The sequence below is a fragment of the Cyclopterus lumpus genome, chromosome 4, assembly GCF_009769545.1.
Source record: "Cyclopterus lumpus isolate fCycLum1 chromosome 4, fCycLum1.pri, whole genome shotgun sequence".
NCBI lineage: Eukaryota > Metazoa > Chordata > Actinopteri > Perciformes > Cyclopteridae > Cyclopterus > Cyclopterus lumpus.
Genome location: NC_046969.1, coordinates 25,819,661 through 25,843,734, shown reverse-complemented (window position 1 = coordinate 25,843,734; position 24,074 = coordinate 25,819,661). Strand labels below are relative to the sequence as shown.

General features: G+C 47.6%; 4 protein-coding genes across 6 annotated transcripts in view; 3 read left to right on the top strand and 1 right to left on the bottom strand.

Annotated features, from left to right (window-relative positions):
• Positions 1 to 2,978: 2,978 nt before the first annotated feature.
• echdc2 (enoyl CoA hydratase domain containing 2) lies at positions 2,979 to 7,735 on the top strand. The gene is made up of 11 exons (XM_034530258.1): positions 2,979 to 3,289; positions 4,514 to 4,581; positions 4,690 to 4,777; positions 4,872 to 4,958; positions 5,043 to 5,135; positions 5,634 to 5,690; positions 5,811 to 5,873; positions 5,988 to 6,112; positions 6,813 to 6,863; positions 6,945 to 6,992; positions 7,188 to 7,735. The coding sequence occupies exons 1-11, from the start codon at positions 3,052 to 3,054 to the stop codon at positions 7,263 to 7,265; spliced, it is 996 nt and encodes a 331-aa protein (XP_034386149.1). The 5' UTR covers positions 2,979 to 3,051; the 3' UTR covers positions 7,266 to 7,735.
• Positions 7,736 to 7,750: 15 nt separating this feature from the next.
• Positions 7,751 to 14,354, bottom strand: zyg11 (zyg-11 homolog (C. elegans)). Its single transcript, XM_034531353.1, is given in 21 exon segments — positions 7,751 to 9,006; positions 9,097 to 9,262; positions 9,376 to 9,473; positions 10,101 to 10,153; positions 10,254 to 10,452; positions 10,556 to 10,602; positions 10,707 to 10,868; positions 10,982 to 11,086; positions 11,146 to 11,245; positions 11,395 to 11,459; positions 11,899 to 12,075; positions 12,531 to 12,671; positions 12,764 to 12,880; positions 12,964 to 13,077; positions 13,194 to 13,235; positions 13,237 to 13,269; positions 13,271 to 13,513; positions 13,605 to 13,816; positions 14,023 to 14,053; positions 14,055 to 14,189; positions 14,297 to 14,354. Coding segments are annotated over 21 exon segments (2,271 nt in total). The 5' UTR covers positions 14,321 to 14,354; the 3' UTR covers positions 7,751 to 8,999.
• A 6-nt stretch (positions 14,355 to 14,360) lies between these two features.
• On the top strand, positions 14,361 to 17,105 carry LOC117729298 (cytochrome c oxidase assembly factor 7). Its single transcript, XM_034530259.1, is given in 6 exon segments — positions 14,361 to 15,232; positions 15,692 to 15,845; positions 16,124 to 16,349; positions 16,351 to 16,515; positions 16,517 to 16,592; positions 16,873 to 17,105. Coding segments are annotated over 5 exon segments (693 nt in total). The 5' UTR covers positions 14,361 to 15,126; the 3' UTR covers positions 16,559 to 16,592; positions 16,873 to 17,105.
• Positions 17,106 to 17,967: 862 nt separating this feature from the next.
• Positions 17,968 to 24,074, top strand: part of ralgps2 (Ral GEF with PH domain and SH3 binding motif 2) — a 50,902-nt gene continuing 44,795 nt past the window's right edge. For all 3 annotated transcript variants that reach the window (XM_034530476.1, XM_034530473.1, XM_034530477.1), the window contains exon 1: positions 17,968 to 18,154. The gene's annotated coding sequence lies outside the window, so the exon portion shown is untranslated. The remainder of the gene's footprint in view (positions 18,155 to 24,074) is intronic.

Genomic DNA, 24,074 nt, shown 5'->3' with positions numbered 1-24,074 from the left:
ACCCTGACGGACTTTTCCTTGATGAGCGTGACTCAAAAAAATCTGCAAGCACGGACGCTGAGATTGGGCCTAAATGTCTAGTGTCATCACATGTTAGGGGTCGGGGAGGTCGCAGGGGGGTCGGGGGGGGGGGGGGGGGGGGGGGGGGGGGGGGGGGGGGGGTGTCTGTCCAGGAGACAAAAGTGCAAACTCATCGAAAAAAAGACACTGCTCAAAAACAACCCCTTCTCCTTTGTTGATGATTAATGGCGACCACGTCAAACAACAAGCCCCCCCCCCCGTTCGTCACGCGCCATCGGGCTCACTCGAGAGGCGCGTGCACGTGAGAGGAGGAACTACGCACACACGCACGCCAGACACCACGTCCCAGCAGCCTCTTGGCCTCCGAGGCCGAACACCCCTCAGAGATCCGTCCCACCGCTGCAACAGAATCCTGCAGATCTCCAACCCGGAGCCGATCTCTCTTTACCTCTCGGGTGACCTCGCCGCGTCTCTTTATTTCTTTTTTTTTCATCCAGTCTGTCAGAAACCTGCCGTGAGAACACACACACACACACACACACACACACACACACACACACGTGGGATTGGCGTGTTCCTACTCGGGTTGGTGGTTTTTGGTTTCGGCTCCACTTAACGCCGCTCGCCCCTCCTGACCCGACACCCTGCGGCACACGGCCACCGACGCTCTCCTCTCTGGATGAGTTTACCTCTCAGTTACCAATTAATACATTAATTAATACATTAATTAATACGAGTCGCCGGCGTCCGTGTCAGGTGGGAATAACAAACAAAAAACTGACGGCAAGTCATCTCCATCGATAGACGCGACTGCTCAAATAGCATTTGTGATATTTTCACAAATGATCTTTTACGATAGTAATATTTCTATCACAAACGTCTGGACCACGTGCACGCTGGACACGCACACACACACACACACACACACACACACACACACGCACACACACACAGCTCAGAGCCTTGTGTCATCAGAGCCCCGGTGTGACCGTGTAATTGCGTAACCTGTAAAGACCTGCTCAATAATGCATGGTCAGACTAGACGTGGGCAGCGGGACGGAAAGCCTGGAACTTTGTCTGGACAGTCCAGAGACCGTGTGTGTGTGTGTGTGTGTGTGTGTGTGTGTGTGTAGACGGAGAGAGGAAGTAAAAATAAACTTTCAGAATTAGTTACTCGTATCAGGAAGTGCAAAACAATCATTTTCCCGAATATATCTTTATGTTTTAGCTCTCTGGATTGATTATTGAACAGGACTTCAGGAAAAAAATGAGGTAAACCCAGACGATGCACTGCTGAGTGCCATTAAGGTGTGTGTGTGTGTGTGTGTGTGTGTGTGTGTGTGTGTGTGTGTGTGTGTGAAGCCCTGAGACACATGCATGTGAACTTTTTAGTTCTGCTTGTAATACTCTTCAGCCTTATTTTTTGAAACGGATAAATGTAAATTATTTCATGATCAAATGGTTTCCTTCCCAACAAACAGAGTCCAACATGTAAAAGATCAAATAAAGCGACAACTGGGTTTAAATCCACGAGCACAGGTGAGCATGAGGCTTAACAGTATGGTTTAATAACCCGTCAGGTGAAGTCTAAACTCGCACGTCTTAAACAAACCGCAGTGAAGATCAAAGGGAAACAGAACAACACTATCTTCAGCCCTGAAGTGAACCCAACACACATTGTGAGCCCACGGCGGGACAATAAAGTAAAGTGTATCTTATCTTATCTCGTAGGAGCGGCCCCCCGAGGGGCCCCGAGGGGCCTCGCTGGCCTTCACCTCGACCCAGAAGAGACTCAAAATGACCAAAGCATCTTATGGAGGCACTGAAAAAGAGACGAAAGCATCCGCAAAGAGATACAAAGCTGCTGCAACGTGACACAAATACCACACAAAGAAACAACACAAATGTCACACACAAAAAAAGACTACAAATAGAGACCAAGACAACTTACAGGTGCAACGAGTCACAAGGAGACCACAAAGAGACTCACAGCAACTGTGAAAAGAGGCACAAGAAAAAGACCAGAAAGAGAACAAGTCAACTTAGAGATGCAAAACCACCACAAAGAGACTCACAATAACTAATGGATGCAACACAGCTGCAATGAGGTGCACACAATTACCACAAAGAGACTATATATATATATTACATTACATGTCATTTAACTTTTATCCAAAGCGACTTACAACCATGTTACATTCATACACTGTAGAACAGCTACAGGGAACAACTCAGGGTTAAGTGTCTTGCTCAAGGACACATCGACTAGGGCGGGGGTTGAACCACCAACCCCCTGAATGAAAGACAGAGCTGCTAACCACTGACCCACAGTCGCCCATATATATATTATATATATATATATTTGTATATGTATACATATCTATAGATATTTATATATATATTTATGTCTTTATATATATATATGTATATATATGTGTATATATATATTATATATATGTATATATAATATACATATATATAAATATATATATATATAAAGACATATAAATATCTATAGATATGTATACATATACAAATATATATATAATATATATATTTATATATATATATTTGTATATGTATACATATCTATAGATATTTATATATATTTATGTCTTTATATATATATGTATATATAATATATATATACACATATATATTATATATATATGTATACATGTATACATATCTATAGATATTTATATGTCTTTATATATATATATATTTATATATATGTATATATATTATATATACATACATATAATATATATACACATATATATAAATATATATATATATAAATATAAATATATATATTTATAATATATTCCATATATTTATAAATATATATACTGTATATCCAGCAGAGCTGGTGGGGCCCTTTGCATGCCTGTGCCCGGGGCCCCGTGTCCTCCGCCCCTGGCTCTCCGGTGCGTACAGCTTTATGACACCCGGGTCTGAAAGTCCCTCCTCTCGCAGGAAGAAACCAAACTTCCTGCTCCGCTGCTCCTAAAACACTCAACGGCAAACATGGCGACCCTCCTCCGCAGACTGGCGGGTCTCCGGTGCTCGCCGAGGCCGTGGACGGGAGTGATTCTGCGGGAAGCGCACGGCCGAACGTCCGCTCTCACCCCCCGGGCCGCGTGGCCGCCGCTGGCCGGCGACGGCCGCCCTCTGACGGCGGGCCGCCGCGCACTCTGCCGCGGGCAGCACACCGAGGCGGAGCCGGTGCAGGTGGATGTGAAGCGGTTAGAGGGGGACGACGATGGTAGGAGGGAGTTCATGTATATATATGCAGTCACTTTCTGGGATCCATCCCATAATACGCTGCGATGAAATATGCATCTACTACACGCGTCGAGAGACGTGTGGGTTGTTTTCAGACTTACTGACACGTGCTGGTGTTTATGGAAATGCGTATTTAAATGGGAAGTTTTAGTTTATTATGCAGATTATTTGGACCACGTGTGAACGTGTTTTTATTTGTTCACGGTTCTCCGAGCTGAAGAATATCATCAGAACATTTCTTGGTACTTTCTGTGACTTTATGGAACTGGGTCACGACAAATTAATTATTAAACACAAGATAAGAAAATGAATGTCGAAAGATCTCAAATATGAGTTACGCGGTTGGTTTTTTATTTTTACAATTAGGGGATATATGCAACTGAAAATTATTTATTTTAAATCTACTAATATTTTCATAGTTGGACGTTAGAATCCTAAAAAAAAAGATGAAAAAAATAAAATAAATACCCGTCATTGCACGCATTTTTTTTCCTAGAACCCCCCCCAAAATATTCAATCAGTTCCAATATAATAAGTATAATTAATCAAACTATGAATCCGTGAACGCACCACGTGTCTTTGCACATTTCATCCCCTTCGTCACAATGTGATATATTTATTTTCTTCTTTTCTTTAAATTGTTGCTACTTCTTATTCATTAATTTCTCAGACAGAAATAAACTTCCACACTGACTGTGAGTCATGACGTGTGCACGTGAAGATCACCGCGTGCAGTACGGAAGCCCAGAGAGGGAAGTGAGATATCATTATCTTAAAATGTTCCCTCCTGGGTTTAATGATTTAGGAACAGATGACTACATATTGTTGCCAGGATAATCCTTATTGCATGAAATAAAAAGTTTTTTCCAAACACAAGGTTGTTATATTTTGTGTATTAAAAACTCACCTGGAAGGAAACTTTAATGCTTTCAGTCCTATTTAGAACATGCGTCAGCGGTGCAGTTCAGCCCCCTGTGGCCAAGATGAGTATTACAACAACAAACATATTTCTTTTTTATTCACCTGTTTCACATATGGGAAAAAAAAAAATATATAAATATACATGAATCAGACTTTATAAAAAATGGATCGCCAGATTAAATTATAATTTTTTTTTTTCCCTCACTGACCTTTCGGGCTTCCGTAGCGCAGCTGATCAGCTGATGACCGTCAGTAGGTTTAATGTTGAGTCTCTGCTCCTCAGGCATCGTGGAGGTGTTGTTGTGCCGACACAAGGCGAGAAACGCTCTGGGCTACGTGTTCGTGTCGCAGGTGAGCGTCGCCTCACACACACACACACACACACACACACACACACACACACACACACACACACACACACACACACACACACTGACTGAGCCACCGTGTGTCTCCCAGCTGAGGAACCTGGTGTCCGCTCTGTCCAACGACTCGGTCGCTAAAGTGGTCGTCTTCCGGAGTTTGGTGCCGGGTGTTTTCTGTGCAGGTGAGTTTGTTTGTTTGTTTGTTTATTTATTTGTGTGTTTGTTTGTCTGGAGCTTCTGTGAAGGCTGTTTTTAAATGACCGCGTGCTGTTACAGGTGCCGACCTGAAAGAGAGGGCCGGGATGAACCCCGCCGAGTCCGACCTGTTTGTTCACGGCCTGCGAACCCTCATGACGGAGATAGGTGAGAGAGAGAAAGTGTGTGTGTGTGTGTGTGTGTGTGTGTGCGTATGAACCCTCTCCTGTTCTTTGTGACGCCCCCCGGCAGCATCGTTGCCCATGCCGACCATCGCGGCGATGGACGGCGCCGCCCTGGGAGGCGGGCTGGAGTTGGCCATGGCCTGTGACCTCCGCACCGCCGGTGAGTGACCTCTGACCTGACCTCCTCAGTGATGTTAACCGTGCATGAAGAGGAGGGGGGGGAGGGGGGGACATCAACATGCCGTGTTCTCGTCACACAGCTGTCACCAGTCCGGTCGCATCACATCAGAGGCTCAGCGGCGCGGTGGAAAGACGGGAGCAGCACTTTGTTTTCTGTCTGTTGTTGTTGTTGTTGTTGTTCCCGTTTTAATGATCCGCCGCTGAGCTCGGGGGACTAATGATGATGATGATGATGATGGCGGCCGAGGGCCCGACACGTCTGTTCATCACGTCTCCGGAATCCACACGCCATTGGTTCAATTGGTCAGCAGCAGCTCTTGTGATTGGCCGAGTGCCCGCCAGCTTGGTTAGCAGGTGTTGGCTTCAGAGGCATCAGTCAGACTTCACACACACACACACACACACACACACACCTTAATGGCACTCAGCAGCACAGACCTTCAACTGTCCTCTACGTGTGTGTGTGTGTGTGTTTCAGCGTACACTGCACAGATGGGTCTGATTGAGACGACGCGGGGGCTGCTCCCGGGGGCGGGTAAGACGACGAGAGGTCTCACACACACACACACACACACACACACACACACACACACAATAATGAAAGAGAGAGAGACAAAGCAGACCTTGACCTTGACGTGCCTCTCTCGCCCTGCAGGGGGCAGTCAGCGGCTGCCGCGCGCCGTCGGCCTCGCTCTGGCCAAAGAGCTCATCTTCACAGGTGGAGTCACGGCAACGCCGACACGTGGACGCAGGATGTGATTGGCTTAGCTTAACACACCTTTCACCCGTCTGTCTGTCTGCCTGTCTGTCTGCCTGCCTGTCTGGCTCTCAGGTAAGCGGTTGGGAGGACAGGCGGCTCTGGAGATCGGGCTTGTGAACAGAGCGGTGGAACAGAACCAGAGCGGAGACGCTGCACACGGAGAGGCGCTCAGCCTGGCCAGAGAGATACTGCCCCAGGTCAGAGGGCAACGCTCTTCTTCTTCTTCTTCTTCTTCTTCGCTCCATTTCCTTGTTCTTTTCTCCTCTTCTCCTCCCTCTCTCCTTCTTCGTCACTCCATTTCCTTGTTTTTTTCGCCTTTTCCTCCCTCTCTCTCTCTTCTTCTTCACTCTATTTCCTTGTGTTTTTCTCCTCTCTGTCTGTCTGTCTGTCTCTCTCTCTCTCTCTCTCTCTCTCTCTCTCTCTCTAGGCCTCTGTCGCTCCATATTTCTTTCACTCCAGCTCAGATGCCCTCAGTTGGCGGGGGCCATAGTGGCAGTCAAGTGGAGAAATGGACCGCGAATAGCACCACACACACACACACACACACACACACACACACACACACACACACACACACACACACACTGTGTTGGTGTGGATGTAGTGACTGACAGGGCTTTGCATTGAGTGACAGTGAGGGAGCACGGAGGAGATAACGAGCCGCTTGAGCCCGAGGACCTTTTTATTTTATTTTATTTTTAAAACAAGACGAATGTTTGTGACGGTTTTGGAGTCCCGAGCGTTGACTTGGAGGTTCTATTTAAAGACTCACAAGGAGCTGTTAGCTGGCCTCCTGCAGAGTCCACAGAATATATTGCAACGCAACAAGTGTGTTTTACTTCCTGTTGTTTGGCCGTCCTCGTCCAGCGCTGTCTGACTCTCGTCTCCGTTGCCTAGGCTCCCGTGGCGGTGCGGCTGGCGAAGGAGGCGATGAACCGAGGCATGGAGGTACGACGAGACTCACAGGGGTATTATTAATATGTCATATTATTCTTTTTTACGTCTGTGACTGAAATCCGTCTCTTCCAGGTCGACATTACAGCAGCGATGGCGATAGAGAGGATGTGTTACACTCGGGTAAGACCCCCCCCCCTCCCCGGTTATCTAATGCTTTGGAAAAAAACATTGTGTGTCGGACGTCAACGATCCTCATTTCATCTCTGGGTTTTTCATTCGTGACGATCGCCATGACGTTTGTGCAAAAACCTTCTTGAGGCCTCCAGTCAGATCCTCCCCCCCCCCTCATCCTCCCCCCCCCCCTTCTGCTTTCAGGTCATCCACACACGGGACAGAAAGGAGGGCATGGCCGCCTTCCTGGAGAAGAGACCCCCGCGCTTCACCGGGGAATGAACTCTCTCATTAAACCTCGTGTCTGATGGACCATTAACACCCATTGATTTGTGTGTGTCGATACACCGCTGGAGGTCGCTGGAGGTCGCTGGAGGTCGCTGGAGGTCGCTGACATTCAGCAGCCGACTGACGGAGGCAGGTCTTCGGAGGCCCATTTCTGCCTCGGATAACAAACAAAAAGTTTGAAAATATTGAGCAACGTTCTCAAAATAACAAAGTCTCAAACATTTAGAAAGTTCCTCGTTATTTTTTAGATACCAAGTCGAAAATATTGAGTTTCAAATTATTTTCAGAGATGCTAACTCATTATTTTGTGATAGATTAATTTTCTTTCCTTCATCCCAAGTTCTCAGAATGCTGCTTCCAGATTAATTTACTCATAATTATCGATAAAAAAGGTCCCAACACTTTAACTCAGATTTCATACGTGTTCATGTCATCTTTTGTAATAAAAAGACCAAACACACAAACGAGCGTCCTCTCAGTTCATGGGAATGCACATTCTTTATTTCCAGCAGCAACACGGCGCACGACTTCCATCTTGAATTTAAACTCTTTTTATTAAAGCCGATGAGATCAGCTCATGCACGATTATCAAGCTCACACAAGTATTGATCCACAGGAAACAATAAGGCCCCGATGCACTGAGCCCATAAGGAGTGTGTGTGTGTGTGTGTGTGTGTGTGTGTGTGTGTGTGTAAAACTTTATCATTCCTCGTGACCGCATGGAGGGCGACGTCGGGGCTGAACATGGGCGACAGGAACTCGGTGGCTCCTCTGGACATTTGAATGTTTTCACTTCAGAACTGAAGAAAAATAAAATAAAAACCCGCTCGCTCCGTTTACTTTGCTCTGCATCATAATTCTCAGATGCAACAAACAACGGAACACACACACACAATTATAATTTCCATGCAACCGATACTGAACAACGCTCTCATTTATCTTATATGTACAAATGACAGACGCATTTGTTGTTGTTTTTAAAGATGCAGTTACTGACATACATGCGCACACGCACACACACACACACACACACTGAAGCTCCGTCTCGCATCACAAGTCAACAAACCCCGACACACACGCACGTTTCCCCAAAAGAGAGAAAACACACATTTAAATCCTTCGTGACGAAACTGACCAATCGAATCCTTTCAACTCTTCTCTGGCTCTTCTGATTTGGGGGCGGGGCCAAACAACATATAAACCGCCCCTCAGACGTCTAATTAAACATTTTCCTCTGAACCCGGTGAACTCCGCCCACGGCGAGTGTCCCGACGCGTCAAATCCAAAGAAAAGGCATTAGCTGGTAGTCGTAGCGGCGGGGAGAGAGACCCAGAGGGGAGTTTCAGTGAACACGACGCAAACAAACAAACAAACAAACAAACAAGCGTGCGCGAGCATTCAGACAAACTCCAGCATGCGGCGTCACGTCTAACGAGCTAAATCGACCTAATTCAGACGACCAGTGTTCAGTGACATGGGGGGGGGGGGGGGAGAACCCTCAGACTGAGACTAGTAGACTGGTACGTGAGCGCTGATTTACTTTACGGTTCTCATCATTTAAATTCTTCTTTTATCCTTTTATTTTTATTTGTAACAAGAAACAAAAAACGCAAAGAAAATAAATAAAGTTAGTGTGTTTCTGTGCAAAGGATCGCGTCGTGTCTCCTCGAGGACGTCGCCCCTGCGGTGGGACCCGGCGTGCTCGGGTCGGGGGGGGGGGGAGGAGCCTCATTTCCTGAAAGAGGAAACATTTTAATTTTTTTTTAAAAAAGGACTTAAAGACCGGCGTCCACTGATCGGCGTCCTCGGAGCGCGGGCCTTTTACCTCTGGGGGGCGGCGGGCTGGCCGGTGCCCCCTCTGTGGCGCTGCAGGCTCTCCAGGATGCTCGTGGCCAGCAGCTTCACGTCTTTGTGGGTCTGCGGGTTCGTGTGGACGAGCTGCAGCTGCTGCAGGCCGCCCTCCTCCAGCAACATGCTGCAGTAGCGAGCGGCTGCGGAAACACAAGGGGGGGGGGGGGGGGGGGGGGGCACACACACAACAGAGTCACGAGCGAGCGACCTCGTCTCTATGAAACGATGAGTTCTGTATCGGCGTCCGCCTCACCGTTCTTGCTGCAGACGTGCTGCATGGCCCACGCCGCCCACAGCTGGACGCCGGGCGTGTGGAAGCACTCCAGCAGCGGAAAGAAGGGGTTAAACGACCTGAGACGAGGAGGACATGTTGAGCATCTAGTCACCTGCTCCTGGCTGTGTATCTGTGGCATGACTCTTATTGTATGAACATGTACTTAATAAACAGACTTTACTTGTGAAGCAGGTCCTAGTCGTAACACCTGTGTAATATTTAGATTTTTTTATTGTTTTTCTGCTTTATTATGAGCCGTCTTTTGACCTTCTTAGAGGAACTGATTGCGATCTGACTGCAGGGATCAGAGTCTACATTACAGGGGCACGTTGCACCCCTCAAGAAAGTCGGGGTGGTACTTTATGAAAGTAGAGGAACGTTTTGAGGGTTTGCTTCATTCACGAAACAAGGAAGTTCTCTCGCGTGTGTGTCTCTCTCGCTTTGATGACAACAAAAAGGGAAGTTTGTTGTTGTTTGTTTCTAATAGAGGGATTGTGCGAGTGGCAGAAGAGAGAGACGCATCTATTGTCGGTTGCGCTCTAAAGAACCATCGGACGCTCTCCTCCTCATTTCATGCATCACTGCTGCTCACTATCAGTACATAGTTAATGTGACAAAAAAAGGTTTATTTATTTATTTCCTTAGATGAAACGGGCTGCAGAGTGTTTTTAGAAACCCGGACCACCAGCAGAGAAACGTCTCACCTGTAGGCCACCATCTCACACTCGGGCGCCGGCCACTTCATGATGACGTCGTGCTGGAGAGACGGACGCAAAATGCAGAAGACTCAACGGACATTTAAAAGCAGCAACAACAACAGTGTCCGGGGGGGGGAGGAGGGGGGGGGGGGTTCCTACCAGCTGCTCCAGCAGCGAGGACCGAAGCTCCGGGCCGAGCGTCCAGGCGTCCGCCCCTCGTGACGTCAGGTGGGCGAGGATGCCCGCGGCGAAGTAGCTGACCTCCACCTCCGGGCTGTGCAGCAGGGTGCTGATGTGGTCCAGGAAGCCCTGCACCATCAGCTCCACGTGCAGCTCCCCGACCTCGGCGATGTTGTTCTGCGCGGCGGAAAAAAAGAAGAAGAAGAAGAAGAGGGGAATAACGACATTATTGTTAATTTATTACGTTTCTATTAAAAAAGGGCAACGAGCGGTGAACTCACAGCAGGCCGAGAACCTTCTGCTGAATGGAGGACTCGTTGGGGAAGGACTGCAGAGGGGGGGGGACAAAACAACAGTGAGTCAGCCGGCCCCCCCCACCCTGAAGGCACACGTACGTGATGATTAACGAGCACGCTGCTCATCCCTGTGTACCTCCAGCACTTTGATGAACAGGTCCAGGCCCTGGTTCTCGATGAAATGGCGGCAGGTCGTCGGCGACTCGTCGGTGAGGTTCCAGAGCGCGCTCAGCGTGAACTTCAGGGTGGCGTCCACGACGCCCTTAGTGGCCTTCTGACACACAATGTGGAGCAGTTGCTGCAGTGTGGGAAGGGAGGGGGGGGGGGGGAGAGAGAGCAAATGAAGCAATGAAAATAATATTTTTTTGCTTATTAATTAATTATTAGAGCTGGAAAAAAAGAGAAGCTCACCTTCACGATGAAACAGCTCGGCTCCCAGCTGAGCCCGTCTGCTCCGTTGGAGAGCTGGGAGAAGCAAAACGTCTTAGCGTGGAGGACAAAACACGACAGGAATGCACGTGATATACAGTATATATATATATATATATATATATATATTATATAAATACATTTACCTTCGCGGCCAGAATGGAAATGATGGCCACGGCCATCCTCTGCATGTTCTGGTCCTCGTGGTTGCAGAGCCACTGCATCACCAGCTTGGCCGCTTCGAACCTGCCAGGCGGAGAGAGAACATACATGTATACATTTATACATATATACATATATATATATATATATATATATATATATATATGTATACATGTGCCATTTGAGATGTTCTTCACCACGACAGTGACTCTTTTAAAAGAAGCATTCGTCACCTGTTGAACGGGACCTCCTGCAGGATGCGATCGCTGCACAGAGACAGCAGGCAGTTCTTCTGCAGCTGCAGACGGAGGAAACAAAGACGACGTCGGTTCAAAAACCACTGGACGACAGTTAACAGTAAAATATGTATTCAAGAAATATCCCCTAGTGTTCGGTTTAAAAACAAATATCCAGTAAATGCATCTGTGACTCTGTGTTTGGTTCCGGTGAAGCTCACACTGACTTTAATATGTAATTCACCGTTAACAAAGCACACTGGTGTTGCATTGCACTGTATTCTCCATTTGCTCTCCATCCACGGTGAGGACAACTCATTACTTTTGGGGCTATAGGAACAATTATTTAGCTTGTCCGTTGTTGATGGAGACTGGAGACACGCTTTACAAAAGATCTCGTCGTGTTTCATCCGTGAGAATTAACTCTGAGCTCCTCGTGCTGGTAATCAGGTATCGGGTGGGACAGCCACATCGATGCAGTCACTGTCGGCGTGAAGATACCTGCTGGTGGTTGGGGAACGTCCTCATGGCCTCCAGCAGGAGCTGAGTCACGGTGCTCAGCAGCCGCACCGGCATCCCCGCCGCCAGGTCCTGCTTCGTCAGGTTGAACACGCAGGCGCTCGCTGCCAGCTGGACGTTCAGAGTGGCGGGGTGATTCCTCATCCCCAGAACCACCAGCTGGGAGGAGGAGAAGGGAAAAGGACGGATGAGGAAGTGTGCGAGAAGCGAGTGTGGCGTTGGGCTTTGACATGATACTCTGCGGAAGGAAAATACGTCAGATAAATATGCGGTTCAGACGCTATACGCATTGCTTGAAAAGCGACTACGAGGAACTTTCATTGCGTGGTGCCTTTGGCGCCCCCTGTGGACACAAGCGGAAGTGTTTCAAAGCGCCAGAGTCCCACAGTGCATCTTCTCGCTGATGGTCTCGTTTACTTATGCCGGTGAAATAGAGGCATCGCGATTACAAATTCATAACCAGTTAGACGTATCCCACATTAACATTAAGTACGATAAAATATTATATAAATCGACATTGTTTTCTCTGAAATATAAAAGGCACAAAATAAATCTGTTTCATTGAAATGAGAAAAGAAATGACTTAATTTCCAAGTATAACGACGTGGCTTCACCTTGAGGATGTCGGGCCTGGGTTTCTCCATCACGTGGGTCAGGCTGAACAGATGAAACAGGGCTTCTCTCACAAAACCTTCCCTCTCACTGTAGCGCCGCAGGGCCTCGCAGACCTGGGTCTCGTAGGCTTCTCCCGTCACCTGTTCGCACGCGAGAAACCCGTGGAAGGACTCCTGCGCATTTCTACGCGGAAAAAAAGGCTGCGATGATAAACGTTAACGTCCGCGCTTACCTTGAGGGTTCCTTCTCCTGAGAGGAAGTCGGAAAATCCAGCGTCGGTGGCCAGAAGTCCCACGAAGGTCATCCCCGGTCTCTCCTCCACGAACGCCTTGACCGCCGCATCGGTGACCTGCACACACACATTTAGTCTGCGTGCTTTCTTTGCAACTGAAATGCCGAGACACAAATACACACACACACACACACACACACCTGTTTCCTCCCAGACACATCCAGGGAGACGAGAGCGGGCAGGATCCCCCGCTGTCCAAGCAGCTGCCGAGCCACGTCGGAGGTAAACTGCTTGTCGTCGCTGATGTCCAGGTGCTGCATGAGCGGCGTGTGTGTAAAGAACAAAAACAAGCACGGCTGGTGAAACCTCAAAGAAAGTGACGAACCAAACAAAAAAAAACAGGCGTAACAGCTCCGTCCTCCCACTAAACCTGCAAAGCATCCAACTGGCCGATGACCCCCAGCAGCTGCTCCGGTGCTCATCTCCAGCCTCTTCAGCTGGTGCAGATGTGAGCGAGCGCAGCCGCTCCTTCAGGCCCAGCAGGGGTCTCAGGTTGGTCACCGAGGTGTTGGAGAGGTCGAGGCTCTCCAGCCGAGGCAGCGAACACACGTCCGCCATCCCGGAGTTGTAGAAGTCGACGTTGGCCAGAGAGAGGGAGCGGAGCCCCCGGAGGGAGCTGAAGCGATAGCGGATGGGCTCCTCCAGAGAGGACATGGTGAGACCCGTCAGGACCAGTCGCTGGAGGGACTCCTGCAGGATGTTTTTTGGAGGAAGAAAAACAAAAAACATTAAAAAACGAGGTTCAATTACTCTCAATATCAAGAACAAACGCTCACTTTACCTGACAATATTTATTGGTGGCCAGTCCCTGCAGGATGTCCGGGATGGTGAGGTCCGCGTTGACCCTGGCGGCGTCCAGCTCCAGCAGCCTGTGAGAGCAGAGGGCTTTCTGGAAGGCCTCGGCGGAGATGCGCGCCGTGCGGACGCAGGCCCGCCTCAGACGCAGGTACTCGCAGGTACGAAACACCCCCACGGTGCTGTCGTTCAACAGGCCTGCAGGCGGAGCGCGTTGGGGTTACAACATCACATCAGGATTTATCCTTAAACAAGAAGCTTTTGAAAGTATGCAAGTTAAAAAAAAATAATAATAAATCAAGAAATGAGTGCAGTCTTCCTGTTTATATGTACCGGTTCAACAGGTGATTTGACAAGTAAACAAAAACATATCTCTCATAATTAATAAAAAGGGGCCTGTTTACCTTCAGTGGCCATCTTGGCCAGCAGCTGGTCCCGCCAGCTCCTGCGGGAAGAGCACCGCCTCTCTGAAGCGCAGGGATCCATCGGGCCGCTTCACGCAGAACCACTCCAGGTTCTGACTCACGTGGGTCAGACACAGGTCCGCGAGAGCCGGCGGGGACGCCTCGTCCCTGGAAAAAAAAACACGCACAGAAAGGTTGCGTTCAATGTCCTTTTTTTTTTTTTTTTTTTTTTTTTTTTATGTGTTAATGGCGTAAATTAAAGAGCACAACTGACCGTGTTTAGGAAGCTACAGGCCATGGTAGAAAAAAAAAAAAAATAAATAACGATTTTTTTTTTTTTTTTTCCCCCCCGCAGTTTCCGTTAGTTTGGACGTTTTTTTTTTTATTTTTATTTTTTATTTAAAAGACGGTAACCGACACGAGACGACGAGCACCGACCGGACCGCGCGCGGCGAAGCCAGCTAACTAGCTCACTTGTTGTCGCCTCCGTTGAGGAACATCGCCTCTCACAGCTAACGTGTCGAAAGCTGTCTGCTGTGGCGGAATTCATCTTTTAAAAAAATATAAATAAATACACACAGCAGCAGCGACTATAATCACCGCGGCGACCGCAGCTCTGAATGACGCAACCCGGAAGGAGGAATGCGTGTTGTTAGTCCCCTCCGCCGCACTTAGCTAGTTTCTACTTCTGACAGACAGTAAACAAAAGGTCACAACCGTCACAACACTGGAAGAGCATTAGCGAAAGAAGAAGGGGGGCGGGACTACGGAAGCCTGGAAAAGGACGGTTTATTATAAAAAACCCGGAAGTGGTCATCAGCAGGAGAGACACGCCGACACCACCCGCCGGTCATGTTTGGGGCACTTGTTTGCATAGGGGGAAACTATTTGATAGGTAACTAGAGTGCATTATTAAAACAACTTTATCGGTTATTATCTGTATTTGGTGCTTTATTCTTTTATTTTAAGGAAACGCGTGTGTGTAGCAGCGCTCGGTGAACCCGTTCACCAAGGTCACGAGTGCGGGTGGATGTACTGGGGGGAGTTAAGCCTTCAAGCACGTGCGGTTATAGTAGGCAGGTTAAACACTTTTTTGCAGGAGATATGGCTGGACTTATAAACTTTGAAGACGAGAAGGAAGTGAAGCAGTTTCTGGACAATTTGGGAGTGGAGTACAGCTTCCAGTGCCACAAAGAAAACGACCCCGAAGGTAATTAACAGATGAAACACTGGACAGCAGCTAGATATTAGCATTGTATTAGATGTGCATGTAATGTATAGTATGAATGTATACAAGAACAAGACAGGTATTACCAAATTACAGAACATGAATGAAGAAGTGACTTAATATGGGTTGCATTTGCATAAGTCCATCTATGACACAGACAGCACTGTCAATATCACTAAGATCATAAAGGAAGAGCCACACACTCCACAAGAGGTTGTCATTAACTCTGTTAATGTAGCTCTGAGGTGACTCGGGGATCCACTGGAAATGCATCACCTCACTAGAAGCAGAAGATAACCCGTTAAAGTCAGCTTGTCCGGCAGATAAAGATAAATGCCCCGTATAGGTATCATATTTTCTCAGCCCATTTCAAAAGCTTGTCTCTCTTTTAGTTTGTGAATGTGTGACGTCTGGGCTCATCGGTTCTCGTGTCGCTCTCAGGGTGCCAAAGGCTCTCGGACTACTTGGAAGGGGTGAAGAAGAACTACGAGTCTGCAGCTCAGGTGCTCAAACACAACTGTGAGACGAACGGACACGGAGAGAGCTGCTACAAGCTGGGGGCGTACCACGTCACCGGCAAAGGTAGAAGGACGACGTGGCTCTTTGCTCTCCTCATTTCGTCCTCGCTGACGCTTGCCGTTCCGTCGTGCATGCGAACGGGACTAATAGATCGACATTAGGTATTCAAGCAAAGTGAACTCTAGGTTTATAGATGTATTGAAGTTACCGGTTACACTGCAAGATAAGTTTACCAAGCAAATATACATGAAAGATGAAATAAATCTAATGCTTTCTTGGAGTTTAAACGATCCAACAGTCTGATTTGTATTCAAGTGATGGATTTAAAGTTCTCCCCACCAGGCGGCGTGACAGAGGTCTGAAGACGGCCTACTCCTGCTTCCTGCGCTCCTGCCAAACCGACGGGAAGAAGTCCACGGACGCGTGCCACAACGTCGCCCTGTTGGCCCACGACGGGCGAGCCGGCGATGGAGGCCCCGACCTCGCCGTCGCCCGGCAGTACTACGAGAAGGCCTGCGCCGGCGGCTTCGCTCCCTCCTGCTTCAACCTCAGCGCCTTGTTCATCGAGGGCAACGCCAAGGGGATGCCGTCCGGACATGCGGCAGGCCGTGAAGTACGCCGACAGGGCCTGCGAGCTGGGGCACGTGTGGGGCTGCGCCAACGCCAGTCGCATGTACCGACTCGGGGAGGGCACGGAGAAGGACGAAAAGAAGGACGAGGCGCTGAAGAATCGAGCAAAGGAGCTGCCACGGTTTGCAGAAGGAGAGGCAGCTCAAGTTCGGGGAGTGAACGTGACACTGTGTGTGTGTGTGTGTGTGTGTGTGTGTGTGTGTGTGTGTGTGTGTGTGTGTGTTGGTGTGTGTGTGTGTGTGGTGTGTGTGTGTGGTGTGTGTGTTGTGTGTGTGTGATGTGTGTGTGTGTTGTGTGTGTGTGTGTGTGTGTGTGTGTGTGTGTGTGTGTGTGTGTGTGTGTGTGTTGTGTGTGTGTGTGTGTGTGTGTGTGTGTGTGTGTGTGTGTGTGTGTGTGTGTGTTGTGTGTTGTGTGTGTGTGTGTGTGTGTGTGTGGTGTGTGTGTGTGTGTGTGTGTGTGTGTGTGTGTGTGTGGTGTGTGTGTGTAAACAACTTGTTCACATGTAGGAGATGATGTGTTTGTCCCTGCTTCGGTGTCTCCACAGTCAGATTCAGGGAGTAGTATGACTATTTGTATTGGTAGATTTCAGCCAAAATGTAAAAGCAATACTATTAGTCCGTGATATGTGTACAGTACAAGATGATATTTAATGCCCTTGCAGGGACTATTTGTGGTGTAGATGATGAATAATAAAGTTTTGTTAATGACTCGAAAGAAGTACTCCTAATACCACTGTCCCAAAATACTCCATTACAAGTAAAATGTACTTAAAGTATTAAGTTGGATTAATATAATGCAGAGTGGCCTCCTTTTCCCAGTGTTATGTTAAGATATTAATATATTCTCTTTTTATCTCTAACAAATACATCTAAGAGCATTTAAATGCTGTTCTGTTCTTGTGGAGGCAGTTTAATATTATAATATATCATATACAAGTCAAACTGTTAGTACAAATACACATAGGAGCATTTCTATGTTGTTGTTTCTCAACGTGGAGCCAGTTTAATATATATATATATATATTTTTTACTACTGGGTAGATTAGTATAGTACTGCGTCAATTCTTATAAGCATTCAAGAAAAAAAGTAACATTTATTTGACACTAACTATAAGTGTCAAATAAATACAGTGCAATACGTATAGTATAATATTCACCCTTAAGATGAAGTGGAAAGTAGCATAAAGTTTAAATACTAAAGTGAAGAAGTAAGTCCAGCCTGTTAGTTACATGCACCTGCACTACACAGCTGCGCCACAAGAGGGAGTCCGAATCAAAGGACGTGCACCTTGCGCCCTTTTTCTCATCTCACGGGGCGCTGTCATGAGGTCCCCTTCAGCGGGGCACGATGCACCCTAACGCCCCTCCGTACTTCCGACTCCACGAACTCTTATTTTAACCGACACGTTGTATTAGCAGCGGTGCAAACTGACAAAAAAAAAAAAAAAAGAAGCATCTTTCTGCCTGTAAAGGGAACAACTACCCGGCGTGTTGAGGGGCCTCGATGGGCGGGGCCGCGTCCCGTTTCTTTTTGCTCTCTAGGCTCCTCCCCTCAGCCGCGCGCGTCTCCTCCGCCCTTCATTCAAAACAGAGCACAGCGTTGCGAGGAAGGCGCATCGTCTGAGTCCTGAACGTGAGCCTAAAAGAAATAGACCCCCCCCACAACCACCGCACCCACCACCGTTGTCTCCCGGTGGCCTCGGATGTACCCGCTGGAATACCGGAGGAAGACGGGAGGAAACCGGAGAAGTTAACGGTGCCCCCCCCCCCCCCCCCCCCCCCCCCCCCCCCCCCCCCCCCCCCCCCCCCCCCCCCCCCCCCCCCCCCCCCCCCCCCCCCCCCCACCAACCGTCGAGGTAGCTAGCTAACGGTTAAGCCTCGCGAGCGGGTTTCTTTTTTTTGGATGTGTTTGTTTTTACACTCGGGATGCTCCGTTATCAAAGTAGATCGGCATCCATCGGGAGGCGGGGACAAGGAACCCGATATTATGACTTGTCCTGTTCTTTAAAATAAATGTCATACAAAGTATGTGTATTATTATTATTATTATTATTATTTATTTATTATTTCTTCTCCACCCCCCCCCCCCCCCCCCCACCCACGCACCCACCGAGACAGAAGAGTTATGACGCGATGGCGATAATAATAAATCATGCGCTCCCTCGACCGAAAAGCTAAGTTAGCCCGACGGGAAACAAGCTAGCGAGGAGGACCCGCAACGTGCCGATAACGCGGACACCTTTTGGGGGGGGGAGAGTCGCGTGAGTTTGCAATTTGTGAATCCTAGTTTGCTCCACTTTAGTCGGCCACACAGTTTTGCTTGTGTTTAGGGGAGACTAGTGTGGGGTGGGGGGGGGGGGTCCTTAATGTCCCCGTTAGTGCTAGCACAAACAGCCACGACATACCTACTGCATGCGGGGGGCGGATTTGAGGTGAACACCCCCCCCCTCCCCTGCACAGTCGCTCCTATCCGGGGAGAGTGCTTTGGGTGTGGCGTGGGGGTTCACCCACGAACAATACCGTGCACAGCTGCAGCCTGGGTCTCATCTCGGTTAGAGGGAGCGACCACGTGAGTCGCGAGGGGTTAATTTTTTAATTATTTTTTTTTGAGTCCGGGGAAAAGTTCCATGTTCAGTTTTTGATAAATATAGTTTTTAAATATATCAAATCAAAAGCTCTCATCAACAACACCCAGCGGAGCGCACGTGTCCGATAACCGTCTGTAATCACATTTTGTTGAGCAATAATATCCATTTAAAGCAGTGATGGTGATCAATTTAAAAACAAGTGTATACACAGACCCACCTGTTTATTGATCCGCAATCTATAGCTCGGATTTTATTGTATCACAGACGAGACAGAGCATGTTCTTTTGTGAGGTCATGAATATCCACAGATATGTACACAATGTCCCCCCCCCCCCTCTTCTCCTGTCCTCAAACCTCCTATCTAACACACTCTTTGCCCCCCCCTGTATTACGTTGAGGAATGTTCCATATCGATATTTGCTCCTGGCTGTGCAGCGCTGCTGTTCTCGACACTTAACACATGACCCAGAGGTCACGCCGCACTCGTGACCAGCGTGCCAGCGTAAATTTAATTTAATACATTTTTTTTTTTTACAGCAGTCAAGACTGGAACAATCTCATTTTGGCCTCCGCAGTGAAACGGACGCAGCAGGCGTCCATAACTGCAGCCGCGCTAGTTCCCGGGAAGCCTCGTCCGATTTGAGCGGTCGGATAAAAAGTTGAGGGAGACTAAACTTCATTATTTCCAAACGTTGGAGAAGGAATTTTCTTGGAATCCCTTCTTCTTCTGATTCTGATACCCAGTGAACGCTTCGCCTACAGGCGCATCTGAAACGTTTCCCCTTAAGTAGTCTTCGCACGACCGGCTTTGGTTTTTAATCCAATCCAATACGGTTGATTCAGCCCCCCCCCCCCACGCCTTATATCTGCAAACACTGCTTTAAATGATCACCGTGTGTGTTGTAGGGACCGTCCTGCTCCTCGTCTCTCTTCCCGACTGTAGACTAAAAGCGTCACGTTGTATACGTGTCGCTCGCCAACAGAAACAACGCGAGCGTCCTGCAGGATGTGCACATGCCGTTCTCAATTTTTTTCAATTGCACCGCGTTGAGTATATCAGTATTACGACCTAAACGGTCTGTCTTTTGAAAAGGGCGTGAGCCGACGGTTTCAGGAGGAACGCCACCGGGAGGATAATGCAGGTAGACGTCTGCAGAATCCCCTCAATGTCGCTCGTTTTTAAGGAAACTCCACATACCACCTCCACCTTCTGGGCTGAGCTAATCCCAGAGATGCCTCGTGTACATCTATCTGTTCAGCCATGTCCAAGCTCTGTCCAAGGCCTGCCAATGTGATTAGTTGGAGATTAAATCTGTGTGTTTGTGTGTGTGTGTGAGAGAGAGAAAGAGGAAACTCCCCTCTCGGAATCAGATCCGTGTGTTTACAAGAGAAAGGGATAAAACAACCAGAGGGCTTTTCTTTTTTTTCATTTGCGTCATCGAGTTCAATCCCTGGTCTTTCTCAGGTTATGTTTTCGTCTCTCTCTCTGCTCTGCATTGCATCATGTTCACTCCACAGTTTATGTGAAATGTTCCCAGATGCATTACGAGCTCGTCCGCGTGTGTCGCAACGTATATAAAGCTTTTCCTTTTTCCGAGGTGAACGAGCAGTCCGTCCCCCTCAGAGCGCTTATACATATTCTAGAGGCGTTTTTGGGTCTGCATCAAGCCCCCTTCCTCTCTCTGTGTGACCTCCAACCGGTGCTCGGCGTTGCCAGGGTAACTTAACGTCTGGCACATCCATTCAGCACAGATGGAACTGCGAAGTCGCACGTCGTCACTCTTCCCCCCCCCCGACGCCCTCCACGCACAGCCAACGTCACCTGTGGTCGTTTTCCTGCTCCGGGTTTTCAGGTCGACACGTGTTTTTCGCCAACACTGATAACGACGCTGTGTATGATTTTGTGTTTTTGACAGGGGGGGGGGGAGGGAGTGGGGGCCTTTTTTTTTTTTTCAATACGCGAGGTGTTTCTAATGTCGCTTGGCAGTCGGGGGGTTGAAGTGGGTGTTGGAGACGCGAGCTCGGCTAGCACCTGACCAGCTGACTGCGAGCATGCGTACGTGTGAGAAGATAAAAGATGAGGATAAGGCTGATGAGGCAGGCGCTTGCATTTCATTGCGTATTGAGCAATGTGTCTTTTTTAAAAACATTTTTTATTTTGGCCTCCCTCTCTTATGAGTGTTTGCCATGTGGTTCCTGCTGTGTCGTAATCTCGGCTCGTTTCAACCGCTGATGGCTCCAGTTACCAGCTTCTCCTTTCGCGTCTCTCGGTTTTCCTTTTTCCATGTTGCGTTCTCCTTGTGAAAGGAGGAGGAGGAGGAGGAGGAGGAGGAGGTGGAGGAGGTACAAACCCCTGACTTCCTGCTCCCGTCGGCTCCTCGTCCACTGGGGACGTTTTTTAAATACTACAAAATGGCTCTTTCAATATCCCATCGTCGTATAAATGAGTACAGCTTCTCAAAAAGTAGGATATTTTTTAATTATTTTTTTTTTTTTAGTCATAACATTTGTTCACGAAGAATCTGACCTAAATACTCAATCAGGTTTGATACCATAAGTTCATGGTTATATGTGCCGAGTCATAAAAACTCATGTAGAATGCATTTGGTCGTTGCTCTTTTAATCCATTCCTGCCCGTGTCAGCCCGTTGGTGTTCTCATTAGAATAAAACACAGTGCTGGATATTTAAATGTCAATGGGGAATATTGACTCGACAATGCAAACACCGTGCGTTCCGGTATTTCAAGCCATTGAGATGCCGTTTGCCACTTCCCCCTTACGTGCCCTTGAGGTCCCTCTCATGTCCTCGTTTTTAAAATTCGGCAACAATTTTGAGGAAACCACGGCGCTTCCCTGCGCACGTTGTGTTTTTATTATTTAATATATATATATATATATATATATATATATATATATATATATATATATATATAAATAAAGTAGTCACACAAAATGTTTCAGTCCAGCGTAGGAGGATAACACACAACATATTATCTGTAGTTTTTGGTCATAGCAGATTAGCATCAAAAGCAGCGTGTTTGAACTGAGATAGCGTTTTATTCTGACTGTGAACTCTGTTTACCTGTTGTTGTTGTGGTTGTTGTTGTCTTTTACATCTCAGCTAAAGGGGGCAACGTTCAGCAGAGCGTCATTAGAAGTTCTGGACTCACACAGAGAGGGTTGCTATGGCGGTTGCTACGGAATGAACACTAGCAGCTGGTGTATTTATTTTTTCCGTCATAGGATTCGCCTTTTTTTTTATTTTTCTATTCATATTATTTCTAGAGTATATTGATTGCCTTTTTAAAAAAATAAATCACTATTTTAAGGTCAGCACCAGCTCCGCCCGCCCTGTCATATGTGTTGCCTTGTAGATGTTTGAGGCCAAGAGGTTAGGGGGGAGGTCCAACGTTCGGCTGTAGGCGGTGCAGAATGTCCTCTGTGAGGGCCTCGTTCCACGGACACTTCCAGGCTGCTCTTCTGCCTCCTGTGTCATGTGACGCTGCATATCTGGAACATTCAGGAGCAAAGGCAGAGAGGACGCACTTAGCGGCTGGTGTCCATTGAGAGGGATTATTTTGGCACGAGTCTATATTGTTTTTTAAAAAGAAAAGGAAATTCAGACTCTTTAGATCGGCAAAGAAAGCCCCGGGCTCCCCTGGTAGAGATAAACGGCATGGACAAAATATTAGGAACCACCCTCCTCAGTGTTGCGTAAGTCTGTTAAGTAGAAACCGGCCTCATCCATCACACCGCGCCCCGTGAACTTCAACCAACAGAGGTGTGTGTGTGTGTGTGTGTGGGTGTGTGTGTGTGTGTGTTCAGTAAAATGGATGTCGGCGGGACTATTGTGGTGTTCTACAGATGCAGACTGAGGACGAGGCCATGAACCCCCCCCCCCTCACAGGCTCTATTGTACATATACAGAGCTGCCGCACCCTTCCACTTTGCCTTCTCATTGTCCTGATCCACCAGACGAGGCCTCGTCCACCTGTCTGAACCAACGGTCGGGTCTTGACATGCAGACAGAGACTTGCACACACACGTCCACACACGTCCACACACACACACACACACACCCTTCAACATCACCAACTGTCAGAACTGGGTGTTAATAATTTCATTTAGTTGTATTTAAGGCCCATGTCATCTGAGCTGACGTGCGGCTGCAGTGAAACTCCTTAAATAAAGGTTACACACTTTACTCAACACAATCCAGATGGAAAACTAAACTCTATTTTTATAGCACATTTTAGACTCAAAGTGCTCGACGTAGAAGACAAATGAAACGGGAAAAACGACTTCCATACAGGTGTACCTTTTATTTAAAGTGGATTTTCAACGCTCAGTCTAGCAAATATAAATTTTTAAGGAATCCTTTTATGCAGAAATGCTGTTTTTTGCAGCCTTGAATACACATATTTCCTGCTTTTTTAAAAATGTATGTTTATGTATGCTATGTTGAATGTCTTTTGTTTTGATAGTCCAAAACAAAAAGATATTCAACATAGTATACAAAAATGAAACGATTAATCGATTGAAACCAGAAAATAATTGATATTAAAAATACTCATTAGTTGCTGCTCTAGTTTAAAGTACATTTCTGAATATTTGGCTAATGAAGTAAATACTTTAAATACTGTGTTTCCCTTATTTCTAATACTATTTGAGGAAAAATAAGTTGCAACAGTAGAGGCTATTCAGTCTCACCGTCCCACATAACATGGCATCCACGCTCATGAATGAATTTGTTTTCCTCCCACCCACATTTGCAATAAGTATATGAATCTGTTTTTAATTTACGTAAATTCAAGCACTCTTTATGTTCAGCAGCCTCCTTCCTGTACTCGTCCTCTGAGAGGAGGAACCGGTAGTCTTCTGTGTAGCTCGGAGGAGGAGGAGGAGGAGGAGGAGGAGGAGGAGGAGGAGGAGGAGGAGGAGGAGGAGGAGGAGGAGGTAGTGCAGGCCTTGAAAAGATACAGCTGTTCCTCCGGTCTCAGCTGTTGCTTCTCTTCCACCCCCTCCCTCTCTCACACACACACACACACACACACACACACACACCCTAACTGGAAGAAGCACACAGCG

Bases quoted from the DNA above. Each gene is read 5' to 3' on its own strand.
- echdc2 (XM_034530258.1), top strand. From the start codon at position 3,052: ATGGCGACCCTCCTCCGCAGACTGGCGGGTCTCCGGTGCTCGCCGAGG. The intron at 4,778-4,871 runs GTGAGTTTGTTT...GTGCTGTTACAG, and splicing joins GCCGGGTGTTTTCTGTGCAG to GTGCCGACCTGAAAGAGAGG. The intron at 4,959-5,042 runs GTGAGAGAGAGA...GCCCCCCGGCAG, and splicing joins AACCCTCATGACGGAGATAG to CATCGTTGCCCATGCCGACC.